Source organism: Syngnathus typhle, linkage group LG21 (genome assembly GCF_033458585.1).
Source record: "Syngnathus typhle isolate RoL2023-S1 ecotype Sweden linkage group LG21, RoL_Styp_1.0, whole genome shotgun sequence".
Classification (NCBI taxonomy): domain Eukaryota; kingdom Metazoa; phylum Chordata; class Actinopteri; order Syngnathiformes; family Syngnathidae; genus Syngnathus; species Syngnathus typhle.
Genome location: NC_083758.1, coordinates 4,435,423 through 4,461,871, shown reverse-complemented (window position 1 = coordinate 4,461,871; position 26,449 = coordinate 4,435,423). Strand labels below are relative to the sequence as shown.

The following is a 26,449-nucleotide window of genomic DNA, read 5'->3' as shown; positions in this document are numbered from 1 at the left end:
AAGGAGGGGAGGGGGGTGCATGCAGGATTCTTTTTTTTTTTTTTTTTTGCCCTTTTGTTTTGCACATTTGTAAGCGTCACTGTTGAGAAGACGTCGTTACTCTTCTTTTTTGTTTTAACACTACCGGAGGATTGCAGGAGACAAAATGGGGAAAGTGAACATCTGGCTGAAAAGGAGTTTCATTATTGTCACAAGTCTGATGGCGGTGAGTGTTTGTTTTTCTCCAATGCATATGTTTCCACTTTGTTTCCGGTTTTATTATGTAGCATGTTATTGAGGCTCGCCTGACAGATTTTCAGAAAAAGACAATCTGTTTGTAACAAAGTCATGTTAAAGCTTGTAACGTGTCACATTGTGTGTTGTCACTGATCTTTTTTTTTTTTTTTTTTTTCATCGCAGATGATCGGCGCGCTCATGTTGGCCGGAACCCTTTTCAGCCACGGGCACTACCATCAGGATGAGCAGGTAACGCCCCCTAACTGCCAAATCTGGTTTATCTCTCCGGGAATGTCGTGCGTCACATAAAGACGAAAAGCAGACAAACTATTGAAATTTATGACTTTAAAAGCTTCATTGGAGGTCACGTGGATCAAAAGCTATCTATGGAAGGGACAGCGGTTTGCTAGCCTCTGTGATATCTCATTGAAATTGTTTGGTGTCCTGCAAGGGTCAATGTTCAGCCCTTCATCATTTGTTATGTGTGTCATTTGTGAGGTGGAACAGAATGTAGATAGACAATATAAATATACAGTATGGTTGATACTTAATAATAATAATTCATTAAATTTGTATAGCGCTTTTCAAGAACCCAAAGACGCTTATGATCATAATAATGATGACTTTAACAAATCCACAGTTTGAGGATATGCTCGTGGGCATCAACACCATGTACGCTTTGTCCATCACGACCCTGATACTGCCCATCATCGGCTTATATGGTGCATGCAAAGAGAAGAGATGGGGGCTCATTGTGGTGGGTGAACACACACACACAGACACACATACACACAAGAGGACAGAGTTGGCAAAAAAAACTCGTATTTAAAAAGTAGAATGATTCTAAAAGTGGGGTATGAAAACCACTAGTGGTGTCAACGGCTCCCTCTAGTGCACAGGTGTCAAACTCAAGGCCCAGGGGCCAGATACGGCCCACCACATCATTTTGTGTGGCCCGCGAAGACAAATTGTGCATCAAATTCGCGTGTCATTACTAGAATTGCAAATTGTCTTCACTTTTAAATATTTGACCAGTTTTTACTCGTCTGATTTGAAAATGAGTTATTTGTCAGTTTGTTTTGTAGCTTTTACCGTATATAATATGAGGTGCTCATACATTTATTTGGGTTGACCGTCATAATGGCCCTCCGAAAGAAGCTATGACTACAATGCGGCCCGCGAAGAAAATTAGTTTGACACCCCTGCTCTAGTAGTACCACTGAATTTAATCCATTGTAGAGTTCAGTTGTATTTAACTTTCTTTTATCATCCGGAACTGGGACAAGGTGGAGGGAATTATAAAACAAAAAAAAAAAAGCTGGCATTTGAACAGGGGTGTGTAGACTTTTTATATCCCCTGTGTTTCCCTTCCGACTTTTATGTTGTGCATCTCAGTTCACAGTTGGAAAGATCCTGGGCAGCCTGTTTGTGCTTTACATGACCATCCATGTGCTGATCGTGCGGCCCATGGTAATTCCCCGACATGTTTTCTTCACGTTCTTGTCAACTCTGATGAATTACACCACAACCAATCCATGTGTGTGCTCTCATTTGCAGGTCATCAAGATCGTGTCCAAATTATACCTAAGCATGCAACCGATTAGCAACGCCAGTGAGATCGATTTGAAAATCCTGCAGAAGACCCAAATAGAAGTGAGTGACAACAGCTGGCGTAAATACAAAATGGAGGACTTCTTGTTCTTATGTTTACTTTCTAGATGGAATGCTGTGGAGTGCAGCAGGGCTACATGGAGTGGGGCTATAACATCTCCGAATCCTGCCTGTGCAACGGCATCTCGGCCAACTGCGTGAGTACGCAAAAAAATAACACCGTGTTGCGAAACCCCATTTGATTTCTGCTCTCCATTTACTAATATGTAACCTCGCTTTGCTAATCTGTCACCGTAGTTTACTCACTCGTACCCTCAGTTTGCTTCTAAAAAGCAACGATTACTCCAAAAAGATGCTTCAAGATGTTTATTGACATTCCCAGTTGGAGTTTATTGTTAAATTAAAGATCAAACAGTTACACTTTCTATTAAATCGCAATCTAGCTAGCTATCTTAATGCTAACATGATACAAAACTAAGAAAACCAGCATCGATAGCACTGAGCTCAATGTATTTACTGAATAATACTGCCCTCTTGTGGCCAAGGACTGCACAGCAGAATACGTTCCGACTGTAAAATTCGTTTCTTTCTTTTTAGTTATGTCAAAACAAAAAAAGAGACCAAAAAAACCCACTTTAAAATTCCATATATAAGTCCGTACAACAAACAAACAATAAACCAACAAACTGAGAAAAAATATATATATATACATAAATAAATAACTCAATAAAGAATGCTCAGAAAGGAGTCGGAGGTAGCATAGCTTTTTTAGTTATGTAAATGGTTTTTTTTTTGTGTGACAGGTTGAGGCCCCTACAAACAGCAGCCTGTTCCAGCTCGCTGAAGACATGCCAGTCATGATTTATAAAGAGGTACAGGACACTTTTATTGAACACTCACTAATGTACCGTAATTTTCGGACTATAAGTCGCACCGGAGTATAAGTCGCACCAGCCATAAAATGCCCAAAAAAAGTGAAAAAAAAACATATATATGTATATAAGTCGCTCCTGAGTATAAGTCGGCCCCCCACCCAAACTATGAAAAAAAACGCGACTTATAGTCAGAAAATTACAGTGTATATAATATTATAATGTGCTTGTATGTTGCAGCCATGTCTACCAATTCTGATTTCACATATAAACCTGGCCATGAGGGTCGTGGTGGGCGTCTCAATGGGCCTGACTTCACTTTGGGTATGGACCTTCTGGATGTTTGACAATTCCGAGCAAGGACTTTAAATGGTCTTGTTTCTCCCCAGACGTTGTCGTGCGTGCTGAGCATCGCCATCTTGTGTCAGCTGAGAGAAAAAAAGGACACGCTGGTGGTGGCGTACAGTCGAGAGGCCAAAACGGGTAACTACGCCGTCCTCGCCGAGCCGGCGGAGCTCACCTGATGGTCTGGACGCACTTCAAAAGTCACGCGTGTGAAATCAGTGCTTAACCTAACCAAAATTTGATTAGTGAATGTTGTATTGTGTGCAATTGAATGCAATTCCTTGAGGGAATTCCGTGAGGACGTTTTTGCTGTGATGTTCCTATTATTGTTTGTTTTAAAATTGAATTGTGCAATAAAATGATTGCATTTTTTTTTTTTTGCCCCTGTTGGTAAAAGGAGTTCTTTTGTATGAAGGTTTTATCTGTTTATAGCTTTATTAATAACCAACAACCTAAAGCAACAATTCTTACATTTTATTTCCTCTATTTACAATCAAGTATATTACATATTCATTGGACACAGTTTTGAAAAAAAAAATGCATGAAGTACACACATTTTGCCCTTCAAATAAAATGGATGAAATAAATAATAATAATAAAAAGCTTTACGACTCCATAAATGTGCTTTGATACAAACTGAGGTTTCCAGTGTATACAATGTGTGGTAACATTCTCTGTCATTTCTGTTTTAATGCCATTCAAACTTGTCTGATTAAATAACAAACACTGTGCTCCATACATAAAGAAGTCAGTTACATACATTTCTATGATATATACCTGCCTTTCCAGGTTTGTGTGGAAATGTTATTTCCCCCCCCCCCCACCCAGTGCATGCTGGGATAGTATGCTGGTTAACACCCACTAAGATAATCATACAGATCATAATTGTATTGGATAAATGTTTATAGGCAAAATGCATGTGGGTTACATGACATGTCTTGTTTACATGCATTTGAAGTAATATTCAAATGATGGCCTGATTATTAATGGTATACAGCATATTGTGTTGTACATGTGCAAATTCAACAAAGGTTCTCCGCACGATGACTAGAAGGCACCGGGGACGTATCGATTGGAATGGAGCAGGGCCATGAACTCCTGTTTGCGCTTCATCTGCACCATCAGCTTTAGACTCATCACCAGCAGAACCGCCTTGTGAAATAAAAATGTGCATATTATTGCTTGGATGAGGGAGGAAAGGGATTGAGAAAAAAAAAATTGACCTACCCAGAAAACCCCACTTCCAAATTTAATCCCCATGGCCAATGAAAATGCTCGCTTCAATGCCGAGACATAGATTGGAAGGCAAGCCTGTAGATTTGACACAGTAACAAATATAAATTAAAACATATATGGAAAAACGCATGGACATTCCTTATTTATTCTTTTTTTTTTTTTTTTTTAAACTTATGTAGTGTACCTAATGAAGTGTCCGAGTGACATCACAGATCAACCAGCCAATCAGGAGGTGGGGGTGAGGGCGGGTGGGGCACTTTTCACTTTCAGTTAAGCTTAAACCATGATTTTTCCCTAATGAAGTGGCCTGTTATTAGGTACACCTGAAAATGGTGGTGTACCTAATGAAGTGTCCGAGTGACGTCACAGATCAACCAGCCAATCAGGAGGTGGGGGTGAGGGCGGGTGGGGCACTTTTCATTTTCAGTTAAGCTTAGACCATGATTTTTCCCTAATGAAGTGGCCTGTTATTAGGTACACCTAAAAGTGGTGGTGTACCTAATGTAGTGTCCGAGTGACGTCACACATCAACCAGCCAATCAGGAGGTGGGGGTGAGGGCGGGTGGGGCACTTTTCACTTTCAGTTAAGCTTAGACCATGATTTTTCCCTAATGAAGTGGCCTGTTATTAGGTACACCTAAAAGTGGTGGTGTACCTAATGAAGTGTCCGAGTGACGTCACAGATCAACCAGCCAATCAGGAGGTGGGGGTGAGGGCGGGTGGGGCACTTTTCACTTTCAGTTAAGCTTAGACCATGATTTTTCCCTAATGAAGTGGCCTGTTATTAGGTACACCTAAAAGTGGTGGTGTACCTAATGAAGTGTCCGAGTGACGTCACAGATCAACCAGCCAATCAGGAGGTGGGGGTGAGGGCGGGTGGGGCACTTTTCACTTTCAGTTAAGCTTAGACCATATTTTTTCCCTAATGAAGTGGCCTGTTATTAGGTACACCTGAAAATGGTGGTGTACCTAATGAAGTGTCCGAGTGACGTCACAGATCAACCAGCCAATCAGGAGGTGGGGGTGAGGGCGGGTGGGGCACTTTTCACTTTCAGTTAAGCTTAGACCATATTTTTTCCCTAATGAAGTGGCCTGTTATTAGGTACACCTGAAAATGGTGGTGTACCTATTGAAGTGTCCAGGTGACGTCACAGATCAACCAGCCAATCAGGAGGTGGGGGTGAGGGCGGGTGGGGCACTTTTCACTTAAACCAGGGGTGTCGACCTTCAGTCCTCGAGGGGCCGCGTTCCAACATGTTTTCCAAGTGACCCTCGTTAAGCGCACCTGCGTGAAAAGTTTTAGCCTCTTTCACGTTCCGTAAGAGCTAAAACTTTTCACGCAGGTGCACTTAACGAGGCAATGTTTTTTTTTTTTTTTTATGGTGACTGTGTTTTGTTCGTGTACAAGATGAACATACAGTATAATATAAGTGCAGCTGGAAACCACAAATAAATACATGCTGCCCTGATTGATGATAAGACTTGGACGAAAGTGTTTTCATGAACATATATGAGCAAATTCGCCAGGGGTGTCGAACTCCAGTCCTCGGGGGCCGCGTTCCAATATGGTTTCCAAGTTACCCTCGTTAAACACACCTGCGTGAAAAGTTTTAGCTACTTTCACGTTCTAAAGGAGCTAAAAGTTTTCACGCAGGTGCACTTAACGAGAGAAAACATGTTGGAATGCGGCCCCGAGGACTGGAGTTTGACACCAGTGCCCTAGATATATATATCACAGATGATGATGAGTTGAGGTTTCATACTAGAGTTAGGGTTTCAAAGTAGGGTTTAAAGCAAAGGTTAAGGTTTCAAAGTAGGGTTTCATATAGATGTCAGTGCCTCCCGTCATGAATTTCACCGCACATCACTGTTAAAGGACACACAATGAGTTTCACCAGCCTTACATTGTGTAGTGGTGAATCCATTGGACTCTGCATCCAGGGATGTGAGTTCAAATCTCATAGGTAACTCAAATTTTTTATCCTGGAAAAATGTGCAACAGGTGCTTGGTGCTACCCAATAGAATCATTTTGGCATCAAAGTAGGGTTTAAAGCTAGGGTTAGGGTTTCAAGGTAGGGTTTTATACTGGAGTAAGGGTTCTCCTGCACCTCCTGAATGGCTGGTTGATCTCTGCCGTCACTCGGACGCTCCATTAGGTACACCACCACTTTCAGGTGTACCTAATATCAGGCCACTTCATTAGGGAAAAATCATGGTCAAAGCTTAACTGGAAATGAAAAGTGCCCCACCCGCCCTCACCCCCACCTCCTGATTGGCTGGTTGATCTCTGACGTCACTCGGACATTCTATTAGGTACACCACCAATTTGAGGTGGACCTATTAACAGTCCACTTCATTAGGGAAAAATCAGTCAAAGGTTAACTGAAAAACGCCACACCGGGCTGTTTGATTTGTGACGTCACTCATGGACACACAACACAGTACATAAATATTCGTATACTTTTTTTTTTTACCTCTTGATAGACATATTGGTTCTTTGGAGCCCCTAGAGTTGCGCTGCCTCGCAGTCGTATCTGTTAAGCAAAACAAAAAAAAACAAAAAAAGGATAACAATCCTGTCGCAAACCAACAGAGGGCGCTGTTACTCAACCAAAGAAAAAGAGGAACTGAAAAAGTTTTTTATTCTTCAATTGTCTAATCCTTGATTACATACTTAGTGTTTTCAATTCAAAAATATAATAGAATTGTAAAATATTCAGATGAATATCAACTGACTGACTTATTGCGTATTCTTCATACAACCACCTTAACATTTGCTAAATATATATATATATACATTAAATATTACACAACGTCTTTTATATATATATAAGACGATGATATATAAAAGACGTTGTGTAATATTTACTGTGTTGAATACATTAAAAAGTATGTGATTTTCTTAAGTTAGATTAGATGATTACATAATTTTATTGTTGTCGGCTGTAGTTGATTCACTTTTAAAAAATGAAAATAGCACCCAATGCATTTGACATTTAGAAAAATATGTTTTTGAATTTATAAAATAATCACCTCATCCTTTAATGACATAATTTCAATTTTATTTTGCAGCCCTGCAAACTATTCAATACGCAGTGTACTGTATTTTAAAGTGATACTCACGCATTTTCCTGGCGACTGACAATGACAGGAAGCAGGGATGGCTGTGCCCCAGTCTTTGTAGCCTTCAATGACCCCACAGCATTTAAACTAGTGAGCACACACATACACACACAATACGATCAATCTATTAATAGAAGTGGAAATCTAATGCATTAATAATGAATGGGCTTACATGTGCTTGAATACTATGAAGTAAGGTCCTGTTGACTTTGCTGGTGGTACTCAGAGGCATCATGGACAGCAACTTGGACTCCTCTCTCGCTACCCCTTTCTAAAAAGAGCTTCTTAAGGTCCATTGAAAACAAAACAGTACGTGCATAGTCTACCTCGTAAATGTCCTGGTAGCTTAACGCTGTTTTGACGATGATCGTTTGACTGGCTGCTGCCATCCCGGCTGCAAACTGGAAACGTCACACAATTGGAATAAAAAGTCTACACACCCCTGTTTGATAATGTTAGACAGAATATTTGAATTACCAGAATCAAACACCACCTCCTCCCTGTGCAGGCTCCGAATACGCCGAGCACAGACAGCAGCAGGCAGGCAATTTCCAGGATGTATAAAATCACCACGGACACGTTGGACACCAGCTTAGAAGACAAAAAATGTCGAGATTCATAGACGTACTCGCGTATCACGAATACTAGCGACATCAACAAATTAAAAATGACACTAGATGATATAAAAACATGAGTTGAGTAGTGGTTAATCAAGGCTGTAAAAAGGGTGGGGTGAAAGGTCAGGGTCAAATGTACAGGGTGTGATGATAATTTATTGTCTCGCTCAAGGACATGCCAGCGAAAAAGAGATGCTCGCCACAACGGTAACACTTTAGGAGTCCCACCTGACCCGCTTGCAGGAGGTCCCGGTGGCCCACCGCCGTCATGATCAGCATGAAGAAGCACAGAGCCTTGGAGGAGGTAAACGACATGGTCTGCTTGGTTCAGGGTTATTGCTTTTAAAAGGCTACAATAATTCATTCAATCAATAACATACTATTTTTGAGTTATTCAATTCAATTTAGAGACTTCCATGAACGTTTTTTTTTTAATCATATCACAACATTGTTTTCATTTTACAATATGTATCAGTGATTCTCAAAGTGAGGGCTCCCTCTAGTGGTAAGTGGTAGATCACTGCCTCTGGTAACTTCAGCAGCATTAAACTTTTTTGCCATGCATCTGCATTTAAGATTTAAGAAAATATAAAAAAAATTTAACTTGTGTTATTTAGGTAAATTTTTATTTATTAGTTTACAATACATTTCAAAGTTTTATTATATAACATGTTCAGGTTTCAAATAAGTGCTTTGATTGATTGATTGAATATTTATTGATCCCCAGGGGTGGGGAAATTCAGGCCCCAGCAGTATCCATACCACAGAGTGGGTATACAAAAAACACACAGATGGCATGAGCGCAACTCAATAGGCTCTCACAAGGCTGCCACACAACGGCGCCACAAAGAAAGTCAGAAAGTGCACAAGATAAAAGCCATCAAAGCAAATCAAAGCTAAAAGACAAAGGAAAAAAAAGCAACAGCGGCCACCTAGCACCCCTCAATACAAGAGAACACCCCAAAACACACAAAATAGCCTCCACGGGGTCCATCGAAGCTGTATTGTTTTAATCTACAATTTCAAATGCCTAATTTTGGCCAACCTTGCATGGGCCAAAACTAGATAATACGATAAAACTTTATGAAATTAATTATGTATAAATATGTATTATATGCATTCTCACTTTGAAATATCAGACACGCTTGGATGTCGTTTTGGCCTCCACAACATTCACCTTAAAAAACGTGCATTCTGATGGATGGCTTCTACGTGACGTCATCTGCCATTTATTCAAGTGGAACCCGCAAATGTTAAAAATCCCCTCAAAATTATAGCAGGACTGTGCACAAGGCCTCTTTTTTTTTTTTTTTTTTTTTTTTTTAGCACAAGTTGCCTCAATTCATCCCTCAACCGGGCGGCGATGCACCTACCATGTTGACAGCGCAGGCGAATATAAACGGCCTCTTCAGGCTCGTTTTATCCGCCACCACGACCACCGCGTTCCGCTGCATGTCACCGCCGCAGACCCCCAGCTTTGACAACGCCCTGAAAGCACACGGGAGAAGGAGAACGGGCAAAGAGGCGTGCTGGTGATGTTTAGAACGTAACGGCATCCGAAAGCGTGCGGGGACGTCACTGGGGCGATGCGCTGGATGTTGCTGCGTTCAGGGACACTAGTAATTCTTAGAATCGATGGGATAACGTGACGTAACAGAGAGGCGCAGTGCCAGTCATAACTTGAATTCGAATTACAAGAACGGCAATGGTAATAAATAGAAACCAAACAGATTTCACAAAAGCAAATTTTGTATTGCATTAAAAAAAATGAATGCTAACCTATTATAATAATTTAGGCTTTATTTTCCTATTACTGTAATGATAACTAGTGGCTAGCACTAGTGGCAATAATGCAATAATTTATTGCTCATAGTGTTTAAAACCTGCAACAAGTCAAATAAATTGAACTTCATTTCCCACAATGCAGCATTCTTAAAGGGACAGGACACTGTTTTATCTAGAACAGGTAGGGTGGGATTCTATTGTTTCTACAGGTGTGAGGTAGAGAGCGAGAGAAGGGGGAGGAACTGAAGTCGCTACGAGAGGACTGGTGGTAGTAAAGCGGCCAGAAAGGACAACACAAAAGGAAGAACAGGTGGATAAGACGGATAAAGGACTTTTTTTTTTGGTGTTGTCTCTGAACGTAAAGAGAATTCTGTCAAGTGGATCAACTTTCGAACATCGTGGAATTGAGGGATGTGTTTTGCGCTGCAGTTGCCCTTGAAGAGGGTCACCGCCTGAGGGCAGAGATACTCCAAAACAAAAGATAGCTAGCTTGGAAATTCCAAGGAAAATGTCAAGAACTTTTGAACCTTTAAACAAAACTATCTAACAAAGAGTCTTCAGGAACTGGTCGGACGGGATCAATGTGGACACATTCGTTCCAATTTACCCTGCGGTGAGACATATTTGCTTGTGCAAATTGATTTTGCCCAAAACATCACCCGGCATCCCCGTGGCCTAAAAATTAGGCCAGACACCCCCACCGACCCTGCTTAACGTCCTCCAGGATGCAAACTCCAGGGCTGGAACATGACGACTCCTTCGACTATTTATTCAAGATCATCCTAATCGGGGACTCCAATGTGGGGAAAACCTGCGTGGTCCAGAACTTCAAGTCGGGAGTCTTTTCGGAGAAGCAGCAGAATACCATTGGAGTGGATTTTACTGTACGCACTTTGGATATTGAAGGCAAGAAAGTTAAGGTCAGTAACATATTGATTTGCTGTTACCAATTTTCAGGGTGGTTTGATATCTAATCCATTGAAGACAAAGTCTGACAAAAAGTCCAAGCATGTGACTGTTGCTACAAAAGATAAGGAAGCACTCAAATTAGTTCCTGGTTTTTGCCTTTGTGTTTTTTGTGAAATCATCTGATTACAACGCTAACATGCCTGTCTCTAAAAAAATATTAATATCATCAAGCGTAACTTTTCTGGGTTTTAATTACAAGAGGAGCTGTTAGTATCCAAAACAAGTCCGACCGGCCCCTGGAAACAAGAACCGGTTCATCAGGTTCCTCTGCGTGACGTCTCGGTGAAAGAACCACCGACAAGTAGATAAGCTGCATAATGATTGGTTCTGCTAAAATCGATATCGTGTTAAAATTATGGCAGTGAGCCAGAATTACAATGAAGTTTAAAATGACTTAGGCAATTACCCCACTTATATCTGTTGGTTTGCTTTGGCTTGCTAGCAAACATTTTGGCATTGAACTCAACTTACTACACAACAAGCATCAGTTTGGCATAGTGAACAAACAAACAAAAAGACGTGTGATGCTACCTAACGTCTGCTGGCTTTATGCTAGCACATAACGAGGACCATAAACAAGCTAATAAATAGCATCTATTTATATAGTATCCAGCTAGCTAGCTAGCTAACTGAATCTTTGTGTACATGTCACAGGGCCCTCAGGTGACTTCACAAAAACTTGTTCCCCTTTCTCTTTTGTACTTGCTACAGTAAACAAGTGCGGATGAGCGTTGCTATGACACCTGTTGCCATACTAACATAGCTAGTCACGTGCTACCGCGTGTGTTTTTGATAAACATTAGTGCTACCTTCTTACCAAGCTATATTAATTAACCTTGTAATCTTACTTCAGTACAGGAATCAGTTTTACTACTTATGTAGGTATTGAACGTGAGTATTTTACCAATTAATACCTTGTTTAATAGATGCAAGTGTGGGACACGGCAGGACAGGAACGTTTCCGGACCATCACTCAGAGCTACTACCGTAGTGCTCACGGCGCCATGATCACCTATGACATCACGCGACGTGGCACCTTTGAGTCGGTGAGCGATTGGATACACGAAGTGGAGCTTTACGGGGCGGCCAACGTGGTGCTGGTACTTATCGGTGAGTGTACGCTTTGCCATCGGTATACGAATGGCTGTTGTTTGAATGTCTGCCTTTGTTAACCCAGGTAACAAAAGTGACATGGAGGAGGAGCGTGAGGTTCTGTTCGAGGAGGCCTGCTGCCTGGCAAATGAAAGGGGCGCACTTGCTGCTTTGGAAACATCTGCTAAGGTAAAATAAATAAATCAATTCAATCTGCTGGTCCTGACATAAGTGTGGCTTTCCAAATCAGGAGGGTCAGAATGTGGAGGAGAGCTTCATAATGATGGCGAAGGAGCTCCTCTCTCGTAACGGCATGCAGGTCCACCAAGACGAGCTGGAAAGCTTCAGCAGACCCCGATTTCTCCTCAGGACTAACTCCCGTCCAGTGAACGGCACAGTGGACGCCTTCACATCTGCAGACAAAAAGTCGTGTTGTTGAGGATGACACGCGTGACAATGGATGAGGAGCCAATCAAAAGACATTACCTAATTTTGCATTTTCTTAAGATCAGAAGTTTTCATGGAATGATGTCGTTCTCAGTGTTGGACGCTTTTCCCTGTTTGAGAACAGGTGACAATGGACATAAAATGGCTCACAAAGTGAAAGTTAATTTTTCTGTTGTGATCATAATGATTCTTGGAATTGTATTAAATGTGAAACAAAATGTCTGCCGTAAAACTCATTGCCTACATTAAATTTTTGCATTTAAAAATATATATATTATAAAGCTTAAGTACCGCGCTGTTTTTGTTTTACAATGTGAAACAGTGACACCAAGCGGAGAGTCTATGAACTCCACCACAATCTCATTGGCGTTGTAATTTGGTTATCCGCCTGTCCGCGAGGTGGCGCTAAATGATCGTTTTGACGAAGTTTACCTTGGAAAAAAAAAAAGAGCACTTTTGTCTATTGACAAAAAATCCCAGAAAAAAAGACTTTTATTTTCAATGGTCATATCCAAAGTACCATTCATTCATTCACCAGCAGTACAAAAAGAAAAGTAATTTTGAAATAAAGCACCTTTAGTTCGTAGTTTTGAGCAGCTAGGGGCAGTGTTTGGAAATACAACCCGGTTGGGGGAAAAAATTCTGCATAAACTAAAAATGACTAAGCACAGCAATGTGACAACTAAGAATTCAGATGTCCCTTAAAATACTTCGCCTACATATTTACATGGATTGCAAAAACAAAAACATACCCTTGTCTCCTTTCTAAACATAAAATCACTGAGTCATAATTCTTCAGCCTGATCCCAGACTAAATCCTCCTGCACACAAATCATAAACCCCGAATCCGGATTAACTCAACCGGATGATCTCAAACTTTTTCACCCTCTGATCTTTCAGAGGCCTCAGCCGGAACCCTTCCTCCGTCTCGGCCACCAACTCTTGTGCCTCATTCTCTGTCCCCCCTTGTCCCCCATTGAACCCCCCTGTCTGTACATCCTTGGGACACTCCCCGTTGTAGGTCTTGACGTAGTCGGCCACGCGCCAGCCCCGGAACTCCTCCGGCTCGGCGCAGATCAGGCCCGTGTGGGCGACGCCGGGGTGCAGCTTGAGCCAATAGATCAAGTAGTGGATGTTGTAGTCGCAGATCCACGGGTTGTTGCCCAGAGACAGCTTACGCAAGAAGTAGAGGTCCTCCAGGACGCCATACTGGAAGTAGTGAAGGCTGTTGTTGGAAAGATCCAGCTCGCGAAGGTAAAGCAGCCCTGCAAACGCACCTGACAGGAGAACAAATGACTTGGTAAAAGAGTTTGGCCCATACCGACTTCTTCCGCTAACAACCCTGGATGAACCTAGCTCCGCCCCCAAGTTTGTCACTAACAACTCGATGTAAGGGTTCGTAGCTAGAGGCGTGAAGTTGATACTTGATGCTCTTCTTTTCAGGGACCGTGTCAATTTTTTTCTGATTTTTTTTCTAAGGGAGAAGCAGTGGCAGTGTACTTTTTTAAAATAAAATTGAGCTTTGGCGCCACCTTGTAGTATCTTAGGAAAGTTTAGAAAGAGTAAAAAATATGTAATTTATTTGCGCCGTTATGAAATATTAAATAGAGCTTTGGCGCCATCTTGTGGTATTTTAGGAAAGTTGAAAAAGAGCAAAAAAATGGAAATAATTTTTTGGCACCGTTATCAAATATTAAATAGAGCTTTGGTGCCATCTCGTGGTAGCTTAGGAAAGTTTAGAAAGAGGATAAAAAATATGTAATTTTTTTTGCGCTGTTATCAAATATCAAATAGAGCTTTGGCACCATCTTGTGGTATTTTAGGAAAGTTCAAAAAGAGATTACAAAATATGTAACAATTTTTTTTTTGCGCGGTTATTACATTTCCAAATAGAGCTTTGGCGCCATCTTGTGGTATTTTAGGTAAGTTTAGAAAGAGAGCAAAAAAAATGTTGGGTTTTTTTGCGCTAAGTTAAACAATTGGACACCCTGTCCCCTGCCGTCCCTCACAGGAAATGAACGCGAGTGTCTCGTACGGCGACGAGAAATAAGCAAGCTAACGGTTTAAGACATTTCCGAGCGTTTCCTTTGCCCTCGAGCTTCGCTTTGATCTCAACGATGAAGGGGAGGCATGCAGGAAGAAGGGGGTAACCATAGTTTTAAAAATAATTGGACATATAAAGAAAGAATGGAAGAGGATGAGGGAGACATCCTGTTTTATCTCTGGCTTACTTGACCGTGACCTTCCAAAACTGTCTCGGGCATTTCCCTGAATACTTAAATAGAATCTCGAAGACGTCGTTGGATTATTTAAAGGAAATATCTTGTTTCATGTCACCTCAAGTCGAAAGTATCCATGAACTTTCAAAATGACTCCTTATGATGAGATATGACTTTTTTTTTTTTTTTAATCTAAATACATTTATCAAAGGATCAAATTATGCTTGAATGAAAATGTAACTCGTACCTGTGTCTATTGCATTCAGGCTGGTGCTGCTGAGGTTGAGCATCTTGAGGTCTTTGGAATGCAGGAACTGCTTGGGCCTGAGATGTTTGATGTTGTTGCCGGATAGATCCATTTTCACGATGTCGGAGGGCAGGTCGGATGGGACGTTGCTCATACCTGTCAGGAGAAAAAATGTCATCACATCACTTATCGTAGTAATTTGGCCGAAAATCGTGGATGATTTGTGCGTTTTGATGTTATGGCGAGATCGACAGGCGATATTATTTTGACCAAAAAAATGCAGCAGAAATCCTGATAAACATTTCGAAAAAATTATCCAGACCTTACTAAACCGAGCATACAAAAGAATTTTAGCTGAGCTGTATTTGTCAACATACAAACGCTTGAAACTCAAAACAATTCAAATCCTTTCTATTTAAATGAAAACAAATACCATTAATCTCCTCTAGCCACCCAAATAAACACCATAAAATACACACTTCTTGCGCGTGACCACCAGGGGGCGTTATACAACACACATATGGCAGCAAGATAAGGCTTTCCTCACAGAGGATAAAGAATATATGCTGTTGAAAATTGATAAATCGTCTATCTATATGTGTTGCGGCACCATTTTTGTTCAAATACTCTTTCCTAGTTTGTTGTTATGAACACTTGAGCGTGTTTCACATCGACTTCTTTGCATCTGTTTTGTTCATCTTGTCCATGTCTTAGAAATTTCCCACAGGTCACTTCGGAGTCAACGGGAGCCCCCAAAGCTCTGAATTGTCCAAGTCTAGCTATTTTCAAGATGTTGCGTAGGTTGTGAGCAACATTTTCCCTTTTTTTTAAATTTATTTCTTTCAACAACAAAGTGTCTGAATGCGTTTCCAAGGTGCATATTTGCACATTTCCCGTTTTTAATGCACGAACCAGGTGAATCCCACACGTCGGCCATCATGGCGGGAATATTCTACCCCTGTTGTAATGTTTGTTGTCAAGACTTTCTGCAGTTTTTTTGTTTTTTTTTTCAAACGGAACCAGAAGTCTGGCTCACATTCAGTTGTCAGATCCAAAAAAATATTTTCATAAGCTGGCCTCTTTTGTGTTTTGCGGCATCAAATTAAACATGGCTGATTGTCTTAGTCGTAAACCAGTTGCAGGTGAGCCGATGTAATCATATTCGTACGCATTCTACGTTTCATCTTTGCCGCCGCGTCGTTTCCTGCACGGACGTTGTAATTTAGTCGCCGACGGTTTTTACTGTGCAGATGTTGCGGGCTTTATAGGCACATTTACCCGACCCAGATGTTGTAAGCTGTCATCATGTTTGCCGTAAAAGTTAAACGTGGATACGGGGGAAAAACATCTCCAAGATTCGGAGAAGACTTTTAAGGTAACATTTTCATGCTCCTCCGTGGACTTGCAATCGAAAAGGGAATCCCACTTTTTTCCTCCCCAAGTTTGTGTCTGTAGCTTTTTTGGAGTTTATTTGCAGAAGACAGCTGGAAAGTGTTTGGCACATCTCATTGCAAAATGACTCTGGGACTGGCTGTGTGTCATTCGGACCAAACACACAAATTCTCTCTGTCCAAGAAGCTGTGGTCGAGGAAAGATATAATTTCCTACGTTGGCTACTTTGATGAAAATAGATTGACGAAAGTCACCCGTCATAAAAGTTTTGCTTTTAAAATTGATCACGACAATATGTACGTTGAGTCAACTCAAAATTTCAAGTCAGCAAATTTATGTGTCTTTGAATTTCCAAGTATAGTTCAAGTCAGGATAGCAATTTTCAAAAAGCTAAAATGTGCAACCCCAGCATTCGAAGGGAAGCCAAATAATCGTTGATTTATTTGAACTGGCTGACATTAATCCACATATCATGACTTCCATAAGTTATTATTTCCCATGGTTTATATTGTTTAGACTACGCAATGTTTTTTTGGGCATGTTGGATTCAGGCCCAACTTTTGGGAAATTATAGTTTTTTCAGCTGAGGTATTTTGCTTTATGTAGCCGCACGCAATTTAGCGTTAAAGTCAGCAGTTTGTTTCAACGGGGAAACCCGAAGCGCCTGCAGTCAAACATTTGTCTCATAACTTTGGCACACGGTCTAGTGCTGAACGGACCTCCTGCAGGAAATGTCTCATTACCTGGCAGAAAGTGCCCGACTCAGCAGAATCATGTATTTTGATGTTTTGAGTCATAGCGTGAATTCAAAAGTTGCTTTTAAGCATTTGTTGTCTCTGCACTCATCTGTCTCAGTTGGGAGAATGACGTGGCGCCTGAAATTCGCTGTGGTTCACCTCAGAAAAGCAGCTCTCAGACCACAGGGGCGGCGCCATTTAGACAAAAAGAAGGAAAATGTGGACGGAGAGAAAAAAAAAAAAAAAGAAAGTCTTCAGTTTAATTTCTCCAGTCTCGTTTCCAAATTGGTCCTGTCTAAATTTAATGTAGGCTTGGTTCTCATGCCTGCTATTTTCTTTGGACCAGTACTACTTATCACTATATCCAATTTTAACTTGAACGTGTCAATATTCCTCCAAGAGATTAACAATCTTGTTGTTTAACCCGTTCACTGCCATTGACGGATATAGACGTCAAGGTTCCATTTTTATTTTTATAAATATTTTATATTTGTTGTTTTGGGATCAATTAGCTCCAATCATCATGCACGAATTGCTTCCGGTCGTACGAAAAAGTCAAGGTTAGCTAGTTAGCATGACCAGTTTTACGAGAGCTTAACAGTTGAAACCAATCCATATGTTTATTCTACTCAAGCACACTATTGCGCAACATTTTAAATAGCAAAACTCAGGTTGCATCGTAAACCGGGTGAAGCGGAACGGCTGGGAATCAATGTCAGGAGTCAGATAGAGACCCCATTCAACAGTCCCAGTGTAGAACTACTCGGAAAATATGCTAAACGCTCTCCCTCGACCATTTGCCCGACACAGATGGGCTTTGTGGGATTCTGACTCAGTGAAAGATGATTCGAAAAAATTTTTTTTTTTGTATCTGAATCATGCTCAAAGACTGAAAGAATCTTTGTTGAGGTCGTGGGAGCTAAAAGGCCTGTGCATTGTTTGGAAGCATGAAGATGAGATAAGAAAGCAATATTGAGGGATAGTCGGGGTCGTTGAATCTAATTCAGGTGTGATCATCTTCTGTGGGGATAATAAGATTGAAAATTGGAAACAGAACCAGATGACAACTGGACCGCCTTCGATCTTTGAGTCTCTTCAGTCTTTGGTCGCTGATTCCGATAGCCAAGCGACATTTAAAAACAGCACTTGATGATGTCAGCCATTTTCTGTCCTCTGATTGGTTGATCATTGCCATGGCCAATTGGCAACTCCATTCAAGTCACCACCATGATTATTTTGGGTCGCTCTTTGACCATGCTCACCTTTATAGCTGCAGTCCAGCAGAGGTTTGGGAAACATGTAGGTGTGGCACATGGATGTAGCCATTGTTTTTTTCATAGGTGGCTTTAGTTGAGTCTCATCCACCTGGTTGTCACCTGCACACAACGAGTCCACGTTCAGCTTCCTCAGCTTCTGGCCCCTCAGCGAAAGAGGTTCCGCGCACTTGGCGTAATTGCCCAGGTTGCGGTTACTAGGCACCTGCAGCGTCCTAAGTAGACTATCCAACGGGCAGTGACAGCTCCAGGGGTTGTCGTAGAGACGGAGGTAGGTAAGGCGGGGCATGGGGAGGAGGACCTCCTCGGAGGCTGTTTTCAAGCTGTTATGTTGCAGTAGAAGCGTCCTGAGTTTGGAAAGTCCATTAAACGCTCGGTCTTCCACCATGGAAATGTCATTTTGTTGAAGGTCCAGGCTCTTGAGTTGACTGAACTGGGAGAACATGTTGTCCCTCAGAACCTAAACAACGAAATGTGGGAGTTGTTGTCATTTCAAAAAGTACTGACAATCAATCCTGGGAATGAAAACAATCCCAGAGTTTCATGTTTTGTCATTAGCAAAAACGTAAACAAGTCTGGGTTTACTCTTCTGACATTTTTAGCAGCAACCGTGAAGCTAAAATATATTGATAATATTCTCTGAACTGTCGAAACAGAAAAACGAGGTTGCTGATTGAATGAACCAGATTTCCGTTTGATCCCAGCCCCCCGCCCCCCTGTGATGGTGCACAGATGTTCATGTCGTCAACAAACTGGCTGTAATTTATTTGGGTCATGGTGAGAGGTCAGATCCACCGACTCGATGGAAAGGAATCCGGAGATCTTAATTGGAGACATAAAAGACGCCTGGACAAGCTGTGGCTTGGACTTCAGCAGGTGCTACGTGTCTTATATCCCGAGAGCTGCTTGTACTTGCCTGAATTTTATTCCTGGCCAGTAGCAGGTGGTGGATATCTTTGGGCCAGTCTTGCATCACGGTGGTCAACTGTCTATCTTGGCAATCCAGGTACTTCTCTCCCGCTTCTATGTACTCCTTGCATTCCTGTGTTTGGCGCTTCACGACGCCAGCCCTTCCTTTACCACGAATCCACTCGTCGGTTCCTGTTTCCATGGCGCTGGACCTTGGGCATCTCCGGGGCTCGGCGGAGCGGAGGAGCAGCAAGAGGCACAGTACAGCCAGAAGATGCATGATGCCGAAGGACGGTACTCAGGTCAACTTCGAAAGATGAGTTTTTCACAGCTAGAAAAACAAACAGGAAGTGGATTTAGATCTTGCCTGTATTCAATTCCAATATTGGATTACACATAAGAGTCGAAACCTCTTCCAATCATCACACAGACAAGTCTCCCCAATGAGTCAGTTCCAACTGTACCAAACCGCAACCCTCCCCTTGATGGTCTCGCTGTGTCTCGCACATTGGAACAAGCCCGTCACTGCAGAATAATACTTTTGTGTGAATAATCAACCGGCAACGGACAGAAACAGCTGCAAACGTATATGCGGATTCATTTTCTTCATCCCGCCGAGTCCTTGTATCCAACCATGACAACCTTATCCCGCCTGGGAACTGCACACTGTCCAGATTAAATTTACACCTTTTATCTGCACTAAACGATAATCCTACTAATCCCGGGTCTCTTTGTTATTCACTCTCTCCATTTGTCACCCAGCGTATCATCTTTCCCAGCAGTTGGAACATTATCGCTCTTTAAAACTATACTTCTGTTTATAGCCAAGGTCAAGGTTTTTTTTTCCCCCAAGCCATCGGAAGCGGCTCAGGTCATTTTGGCATTCACAGCTGTTAAGCAGCAACTCATCTGCGATGCAATACATTCCCCAGTAAATCCAATGCGGTTGGCCTCATACCCACAGCAGCCTGAATTAGTCATCGCAAGCTGCCATTATTGTCCCAACCATGTCGCTTATAAAACTTCTGTGCGTCAATATTTTTGCACAGAGCTGTGGTCGGGTCCATTTCCAGGGATGTGGCTTAAAATCTCCAGACTTATTGTCTCCCAGTAAAAAAAAAAAAGGGTCTGAAAATGACATTTTTACATGACACAATGTGATTTTTGTCCAAAATCTGGCTTAATTGTAGAAAACAGTCTCTATGGGCACTACTCGCCAGTTATGTAACATGTTTACTATTCCATGCTAATCTTTTCTGCCAAGTACCAAACTGGATTCCCGCCAGGAGACTTAATCCTTCTTCTCCCTTTCTTTCCTAATTCCATATTAGGCTGTCAATATAAAATGTCAGCATGTTTCAGGGTGTTTGTGTTAACTGCTTATATTAGGTGCAAATTGAACTGACATTTATTTTTAGGGTTTGGTTTTTTTTGCGGCAATCATTTCCAGTCTGGGGAAAAAGCATGCCAGCTTTCGGGGAAGACAGCCAACATGTACTCTTTAACGACGGGGAGGATGGTCATGATGATTGCTAAACCATTGTTTCTGAAAATGGAAGAATTCAATTGGTCATAAATTGTATTCATGGATTTTCCCAAAGCAATACAATTTACAGATGTGTCTTGAAAATAAAAGTTACGTAGCAGATGTGTGGCCATTTATAGATGTGTAGCTTTGGACACTTGAATTCATATACAACCGGTTATTTAAGGAAAAGGGGTCCGTAGACTTTGGATAGGTCATTTGACGTCAACCGACCGAAGAACAGACCACCTACAGGAGGAAAACCTGGAACAAGGAAACACAGATGGATGGATCTTACATCTTTAACCTCAAGTCTGACTGCAACCAGTCCAGAACATGAGTCTTTCGAAAGAACGTCTATGAGGATCTTGGCATTCATGACAGAACTAAAAATTGGCACCGACTGAAAAGCTTTTGAATGCATCGCCACTTCCGAAAAGAAACTTCAAACATGGATCTCTGCAGGGAAACTCTTTTCTGACACAAGGACCACTTTGTTGCACAAAGAAAGAAAGTAGAACCAGAACGACAGAGAGAACAAGGAGCCCATTTTTTTTCTCAAAGCAAGGGAGGGTATGCTTGGGTTAATCATGACAAATAACCAAACGGGTTTATGATCTCTGCCTGAAGCTCAAGATCCAATAAGAGGGAATTCAAGACCTGGCAGTCGAGTCTGTATGTAGACTCGGCGAGCGTTAGAAAAGATCCCTAAGTGCTTAATTGAAGACAGATTTGTTTGTTTCTACAAGGAGTGACAGATAGCCTGTTTTTGAAATTGAGTTTCTGAAACTTCTTCTTTTTTCTCCCGACTCCCCAAGAGAACAAACTGTTCCATGTTTTTCCTTTGTGTTGGGACTTTCAACGTATAGTACATTGCTGGTTTCAGCGTCACCCCCTCAACACCTCCCACAAAACCCCCTCCCGCGTCTTGGCTGCAACGCAGATGCACTAAAAACCCTTCTGACATCTGGATTTTGTCTTTGGTGGGAAACCGGTACCGTCGGCGTTCCTTCAAGTCGTTCATCAATGACAACTCGTCGTCATGGGCACTCGGAAAGTGATGAAAAGCCGACACCTGGACCGACCTTGATACTCTTCATAGTCAGCGTTTTAAGAAGACTGTCTCCATTGGGGTCCTCTGAAATGTAGCTGTGAGAAACTTGGAAGTCTATGAGCCTAACTAATCAGCACATACGGGTTAAGCCTTTTCCCTCCCCTTCCCTTTCTAAAATTCCAGGCTGAAACCACATGTGGCTGGAATTTTACTCACACGGGGGGCATGTCCCCTCTTGGCCCCCCTCCGTCTGTCGATTTGCATTAAGCTGCATGTCAAGAACAGCTGAGTCCAAATTCCTCTTTGAAATGTATATACAAGATACAGTCATTAAGCGGCCATAATTACCCAGACAACTTTAAAAACATTAACCCCGCCTGCTCAGGAATAATCCAGCCTTATCTGGACCGGTGGCTCGTCACAAGGGACAGACTAGTAAATCATGGAAGTTCCTTGGGGCCACCATGAAACGTTTTCTTCTCCCCCCCCCCACAGAAGAGATCTTGGCCTTGTCGAAACAGGACTTGCATCAGCAAAATTGTATTTTGGCAAATTGGGTCAGTCATCAAAAAAGTCATTTCAGGACTGTTCACATTTGAATCCATTGTCTTCTACAATTTTATGCAAAAAAAGTATGAATGAGTATTGTAGACACACACACACATACACTCGAGTCAATCCTTGAGGGATTGTAATCACAAACATGTGGCAGGATGTATATCAGACGGGAGCGGAATGCAACGGTGTCATGACAATCCTACCTGACCAGGGAGCGAATCTGGCTGGGGTCGCTCAATTAGGACCTGCAGATCACCGGTGTGTCCCGCGTCCCCGGCTCCTAATCCTGACATGAGCGCGGCGTCCAAGCCAAGAACGTCTGCCTCTCAATTTAAAGCAGGGAGTGAAGAACAACTGGCTGCTCCTCCACTCTCTCTCTCTCTCTCTCTCTCTCGCTCTCTCTCTCTCTGGAGGGAAGATGCAAGCTAATTGTGGCGACCGTGTGTGTGGTTTAATGTTACATCTCACACTCGATGAAAAGGGTCTGCACTGGTTTCAACAGTTTTGTTGTTGAATTTACCAGATACATTTTAAGTAGTCTATTTAAAAATGTACCTGGATCCAAATGATTTTATTCCTAACCCTAACCCAAACACCCGTCCTTTGTGGATTTAAGTCTATGATGTAATCCAAGTCGACGACAATGTAAATATTTTTTTGCGTTCCAGATTGGCGGAAAGGAAGAGCGTATTGCTCTCCATCAAATCAAACAGCTTCCATTTTCCCTGTCGGATGATACAAAGCAGCTCCCACGTGGTTTAATCGGCGGGCTATTTGATAATAATGGACTTGTGTCACTTGTTATTCTTCTTCTCTCCAGTGGATCAACAGTGGGTGAAACGGCACCATATTAGGACCGCTATTATGCTCGCTCTGAAATGGATTGTTTATTGCCAAACTCTTCCATTGGCTCCAGGGCACTTAGAGCGGCACAGGTTGAAGTAAATAGGAGCATTGGGGAGGACCTACGCTACCAACCGTTAAAGTGTGTGTGGAAATTTGGAGCAGTGGCGGGATAAACAGTAGCTTGTGCGCGGTCGCATCACATTACGCAATAGAATAATTAAAAGCTAGATTTTCTTGAGCGAAGATGGATTACTTTCATTCATTGCCAGTCGAGTTAAAATAGAACTTTGACGTCTATAGGCGTCAATGGTAGTGAATGAGTTAAAAAAATAAATCCTCAAAAAAAATTTCTTGCAAGATTAGCAAACAAAAGTGAATCAAAGAGGCAACGAGAAGTGAACTTTGTAGCCCCGATATTTGTGGAATTTATTAAAATATTAACGAAAGCTGCAAAAGGGAGGTAATGGACTAGAAAGATGGATTTTACTTTCATTCACTGCCAGTCGAGTTAAAATAGAACTTTGACGTCTATATGCGTCAATGGTAGTGAATGAGTTAAAAAAATAAATCCTTCAAAAAAAAATTCTTATAGGATTAGCAAACAAAAGTGGATCAAAGAGGCAACGAAAAGTGAACTTTGTAGCCCCGATATTTTTGGAATTTATTAAAATATTATAGAAAGCTGCAAAAGGGAGGTAATGGACTTCTCCAACGAAATGTCGCAATGATTCATTGCGATCATGCTATTTGTAGCAAGTTTGGCAGCGATGTAAACAAAACACAGCCGGCCTCTAATTAGCTTCAAGCTTCCTTGCCTCCTTACTCATCTGTATGTTGTCATTGATGTTAGCAATACTTTCCTTTATCTCGTATAGAAGCATAAAAGAGAAGTCCTAATTAAATAAAAACACATTTAATCATTTTCACAAGATGTCATGCTGCTGACTTTTCCCTTCCGGGATCTTTTTTGTCTGTCTTTTGTTGTCTCTCAGTTCTTTTGTTTCTCTACTGTACCTGGCTGCCGTCCATCCCATAATGGAAAAAAACCCATCCGTGCAGATGCTACAATTTAGGTCGACTAAACGATCCCATATCTGTATTCTACGACTTCCCTTTTTCCCGCCCGTAAAAAGACAAGTCAGCATGAATCACCATTGAGATCAAGGATGGTGTGTTTTCGCAGACGTTTCGATCTTTCTCACATAGATTATCATGGCGTTGTGATTCAAAATTGTCTGGAATGCATCTAAGGACAGCCAAGGGAAAGATGAGCGAAGTTTTTAAAATATGTAGCCCACACCTCTCAAGTTATCCTTGAATTATCAACAGTTAATCACTTTGGGTGTTAGCATCTTGCTAACCTTGCTAGTATGCCAAGTGGACTGACGCAAATAACCTCCTGCTTTGGAGATTTTGGATGAGCACGCAGGGAGGGCAGCTAGAGGACACCAAGACCGGATATTTTCGCCTTCCCAAAAACTCTGGTGTCTATTTTATACGAGATGTTTACGATCTTTTTTTAACCCCCAGGCGATAATCACTTTTAGTGTTTAAAAACGGTTTCACTTTCCAACACAGACAGGATTAAGTCATTTTGAAGTCTAAGATTACGGCTTTTTCTTCCCGTGGCGTCTTTTGTCAGGTCGGGACAGACCGTACTAATCGATTTAGCAATACCATGTCGCCATACTATCGGATAATATTGCCGCATGCTCTGGCATGTTGATGACATTCCTTCTTGGTGGTAACTAGTTCATGGAATTCCATGGGGCGGGGTTGGGGGGGGGCAAATTTTTCAGCCTATGTTGTTGGGTAGTGCATATAGACCGGACACAAAAACACTCCCAGCTGGACGAGTAATTATTTACATATGTATCTGTCTTTTATCAAAGTTACAAAAGAATCTGCGGTTTTTTTCCAGACAATGTTTTCGCATAGCAGCATTGAACACAACTTGAATGGGATTCAAGTGATTTATTAGATTGCGTTTGATATAAAGGCATGAATTGATAATTAATCGTGTCTGTGATCGAGTCAAATCGGTCGCTCGGTATGCATTTCTGTATGATTACCTAATACTGATGATGATGAGGGGGTCATAGGTCATTCAAGATAATACCCCCCCCGAAGCTAGATATCGTCATTGACCGATCACTCATCCTTTGCTCCTTCAAAATTAAAAACATGTGTCCGGGCTTGCCGGCATACTTATTAGCTGTCTGTTTTTTGGAACCGCTAAGCTCCCCCGCTGCGTCCATCCGTGTGGTCAAGTTGCGGTTGTGCCCGTGTTCTACAGTACCGTCATTACTTTGACACGCTGTACGGGGAAAGTTTTAGTATTAGATTGTCATATAAAAATAAAAATAAGAAAAATAAAGTGAAGTTATATGGTTTATGGCTAAGTATGATAGCTAGCGAATACGGATTTGGCAAAGTTAGGCGGACATTACAGAATTCTGGCTCCGCCCCTTTTGGTACCGTTCAATACCAATTAGTTGTTTCTGGTGCACGAGGAAAGTGCTTATTAGATGGTCATTAAAAAAAAGTGAAGTTACATGGTTTATGGTTCAGTATGGTAGCGGTTATGCTAGCAGCTAGCAAACACGGATTTGGTAAGCTTAGGCGGCCATTATAGAATTCTAGCTCCGCCCCTTTTGGGACCGTTCAATACCAATTTGTTGTTTTTGGTGCACAAATAGGAGTCAATATTTTTTTTTATGCCGTTACGGTTCACTTTTTAGACTTTAATTTGCTATCATAGACATCCATCACCCTCTCTGTCATTATGCCGTTGGATCCGAAGGCTGCTCCTTCCATATACTCCTCAGAAAGGTTTCCAGCGTTTTTTGTTTTTTTATTCTCACCACAGACACACACACACAAAATGAAAAATGGGAATATCATGCAAGGAAATGGAAAACTGTGTTCTTCGAGATGCCACCGCCATCACGGAAAATTACATGTCTGTCTCTCTCCCTCTCTCTGTGGTTTGAGTGAAATAGAAAATGAAAGGAAAGATGGTGGACACAGGTTTTTTTGGATTGGGATATATTTTGGCAGTTGATTTGATTTTTCAAATTTGTTGATGTTTTTTAATGATCATAACCCCAAATGGATGGATGAATTTGGCAGTGGTTGGGATGAAAAGGGAGCATTCCATAATAAACATACACGAAGCAAAAATCTATGGAAATGAAGTGAACAGCTGAAATTAATCGTTCCCATCCAGCTCGCTATATATTTTTTTCTTTACTGTAGCGTCAATGAAAACAAGAAAGTGATGCTATTCTCCCTTGACAGTTGTTTGGTGCCCTCAGATGGATACCCGCTGAAAAAGGTCACGTCTGGATTCAATTTACTTGCCACAAATTCTG

General features: G+C 41.7%; 4 protein-coding genes across 5 annotated transcripts; 2 read left to right on the top strand and 2 right to left on the bottom strand.

The window, feature by feature from the left end:
* Nucleotides 1-3,416, top strand: LOC133145243 (tetraspanin-8-like). Its single transcript, XM_061268504.1, has 9 exons — nucleotides 1-205; nucleotides 400-465; nucleotides 857-973; nucleotides 1,612-1,686; nucleotides 1,774-1,869; nucleotides 1,935-2,024; nucleotides 2,631-2,699; nucleotides 2,940-3,023; nucleotides 3,089-3,416. Exons 1-9 carry the CDS (start codon nucleotides 146-148, stop codon nucleotides 3,221-3,223), a joined length of 792 nt encoding a protein of 263 aa, XP_061124488.1. The 5' UTR covers nucleotides 1-145; the 3' UTR covers nucleotides 3,224-3,416.
* A 448-nt stretch (nucleotides 3,417-3,864) lies between these two features.
* On the bottom strand, nucleotides 3,865-10,004 carry LOC133145242 (tetraspanin-8-like). The gene is made up of 9 exons (XM_061268503.1): nucleotides 9,395-10,004; nucleotides 8,250-8,315; nucleotides 7,882-7,995; nucleotides 7,731-7,805; nucleotides 7,577-7,675; nucleotides 7,405-7,491; nucleotides 6,756-6,815; nucleotides 4,272-4,355; nucleotides 3,865-4,196 (listed from the first exon to the last, which is right to left on the bottom strand). The coding sequence occupies exons 1-9, from the start codon at nucleotides 9,575-9,577 to the stop codon at nucleotides 4,092-4,094; spliced, it is 873 nt and encodes a 290-aa protein (XP_061124487.1). The 5' UTR covers nucleotides 9,578-10,004; the 3' UTR covers nucleotides 3,865-4,091.
* A 39-nt stretch (nucleotides 10,005-10,043) lies between these two features.
* On the top strand, nucleotides 10,044-12,601 carry LOC133145244 (ras-related protein Rab-19-like). Its single transcript, XM_061268505.1, has 4 exons — nucleotides 10,044-10,726; nucleotides 11,702-11,885; nucleotides 11,953-12,056; nucleotides 12,118-12,601. The coding sequence occupies exons 1-4, from the start codon at nucleotides 10,532-10,534 to the stop codon at nucleotides 12,304-12,306; spliced, it is 672 nt and encodes a 223-aa protein (XP_061124489.1). The 5' UTR covers nucleotides 10,044-10,531; the 3' UTR covers nucleotides 12,307-12,601.
* Nucleotides 12,602-12,788: 187 nt separating this feature from the next.
* lrrc17 (leucine rich repeat containing 17) lies at nucleotides 12,789-22,976 on the bottom strand. Of its 2 annotated transcripts, none has more exons than XM_061268500.1 (5): nucleotides 22,433-22,976; nucleotides 19,100-19,423; nucleotides 18,172-18,643; nucleotides 14,781-14,936; nucleotides 12,789-13,591 (listed from the first exon to the last, which is right to left on the bottom strand). In XM_061268500.1, exons 2-5 carry the CDS (start codon nucleotides 19,370-19,372, stop codon nucleotides 13,167-13,169), a joined length of 1,326 nt encoding a protein of 441 aa, XP_061124484.1. In that variant the 5' UTR covers nucleotides 19,373-19,423; nucleotides 22,433-22,976; the 3' UTR covers nucleotides 12,789-13,166. The 2 variants fall into 2 exon arrangements, with proteins under 2 accessions (XP_061124484.1, XP_061124486.1); XM_061268502.1 differs by lacking the exon at nucleotides 22,433-22,976 and adding an exon at nucleotides 21,703-21,853.
* Between the last annotated feature and the right edge of the window lie 3,473 nt (nucleotides 22,977-26,449).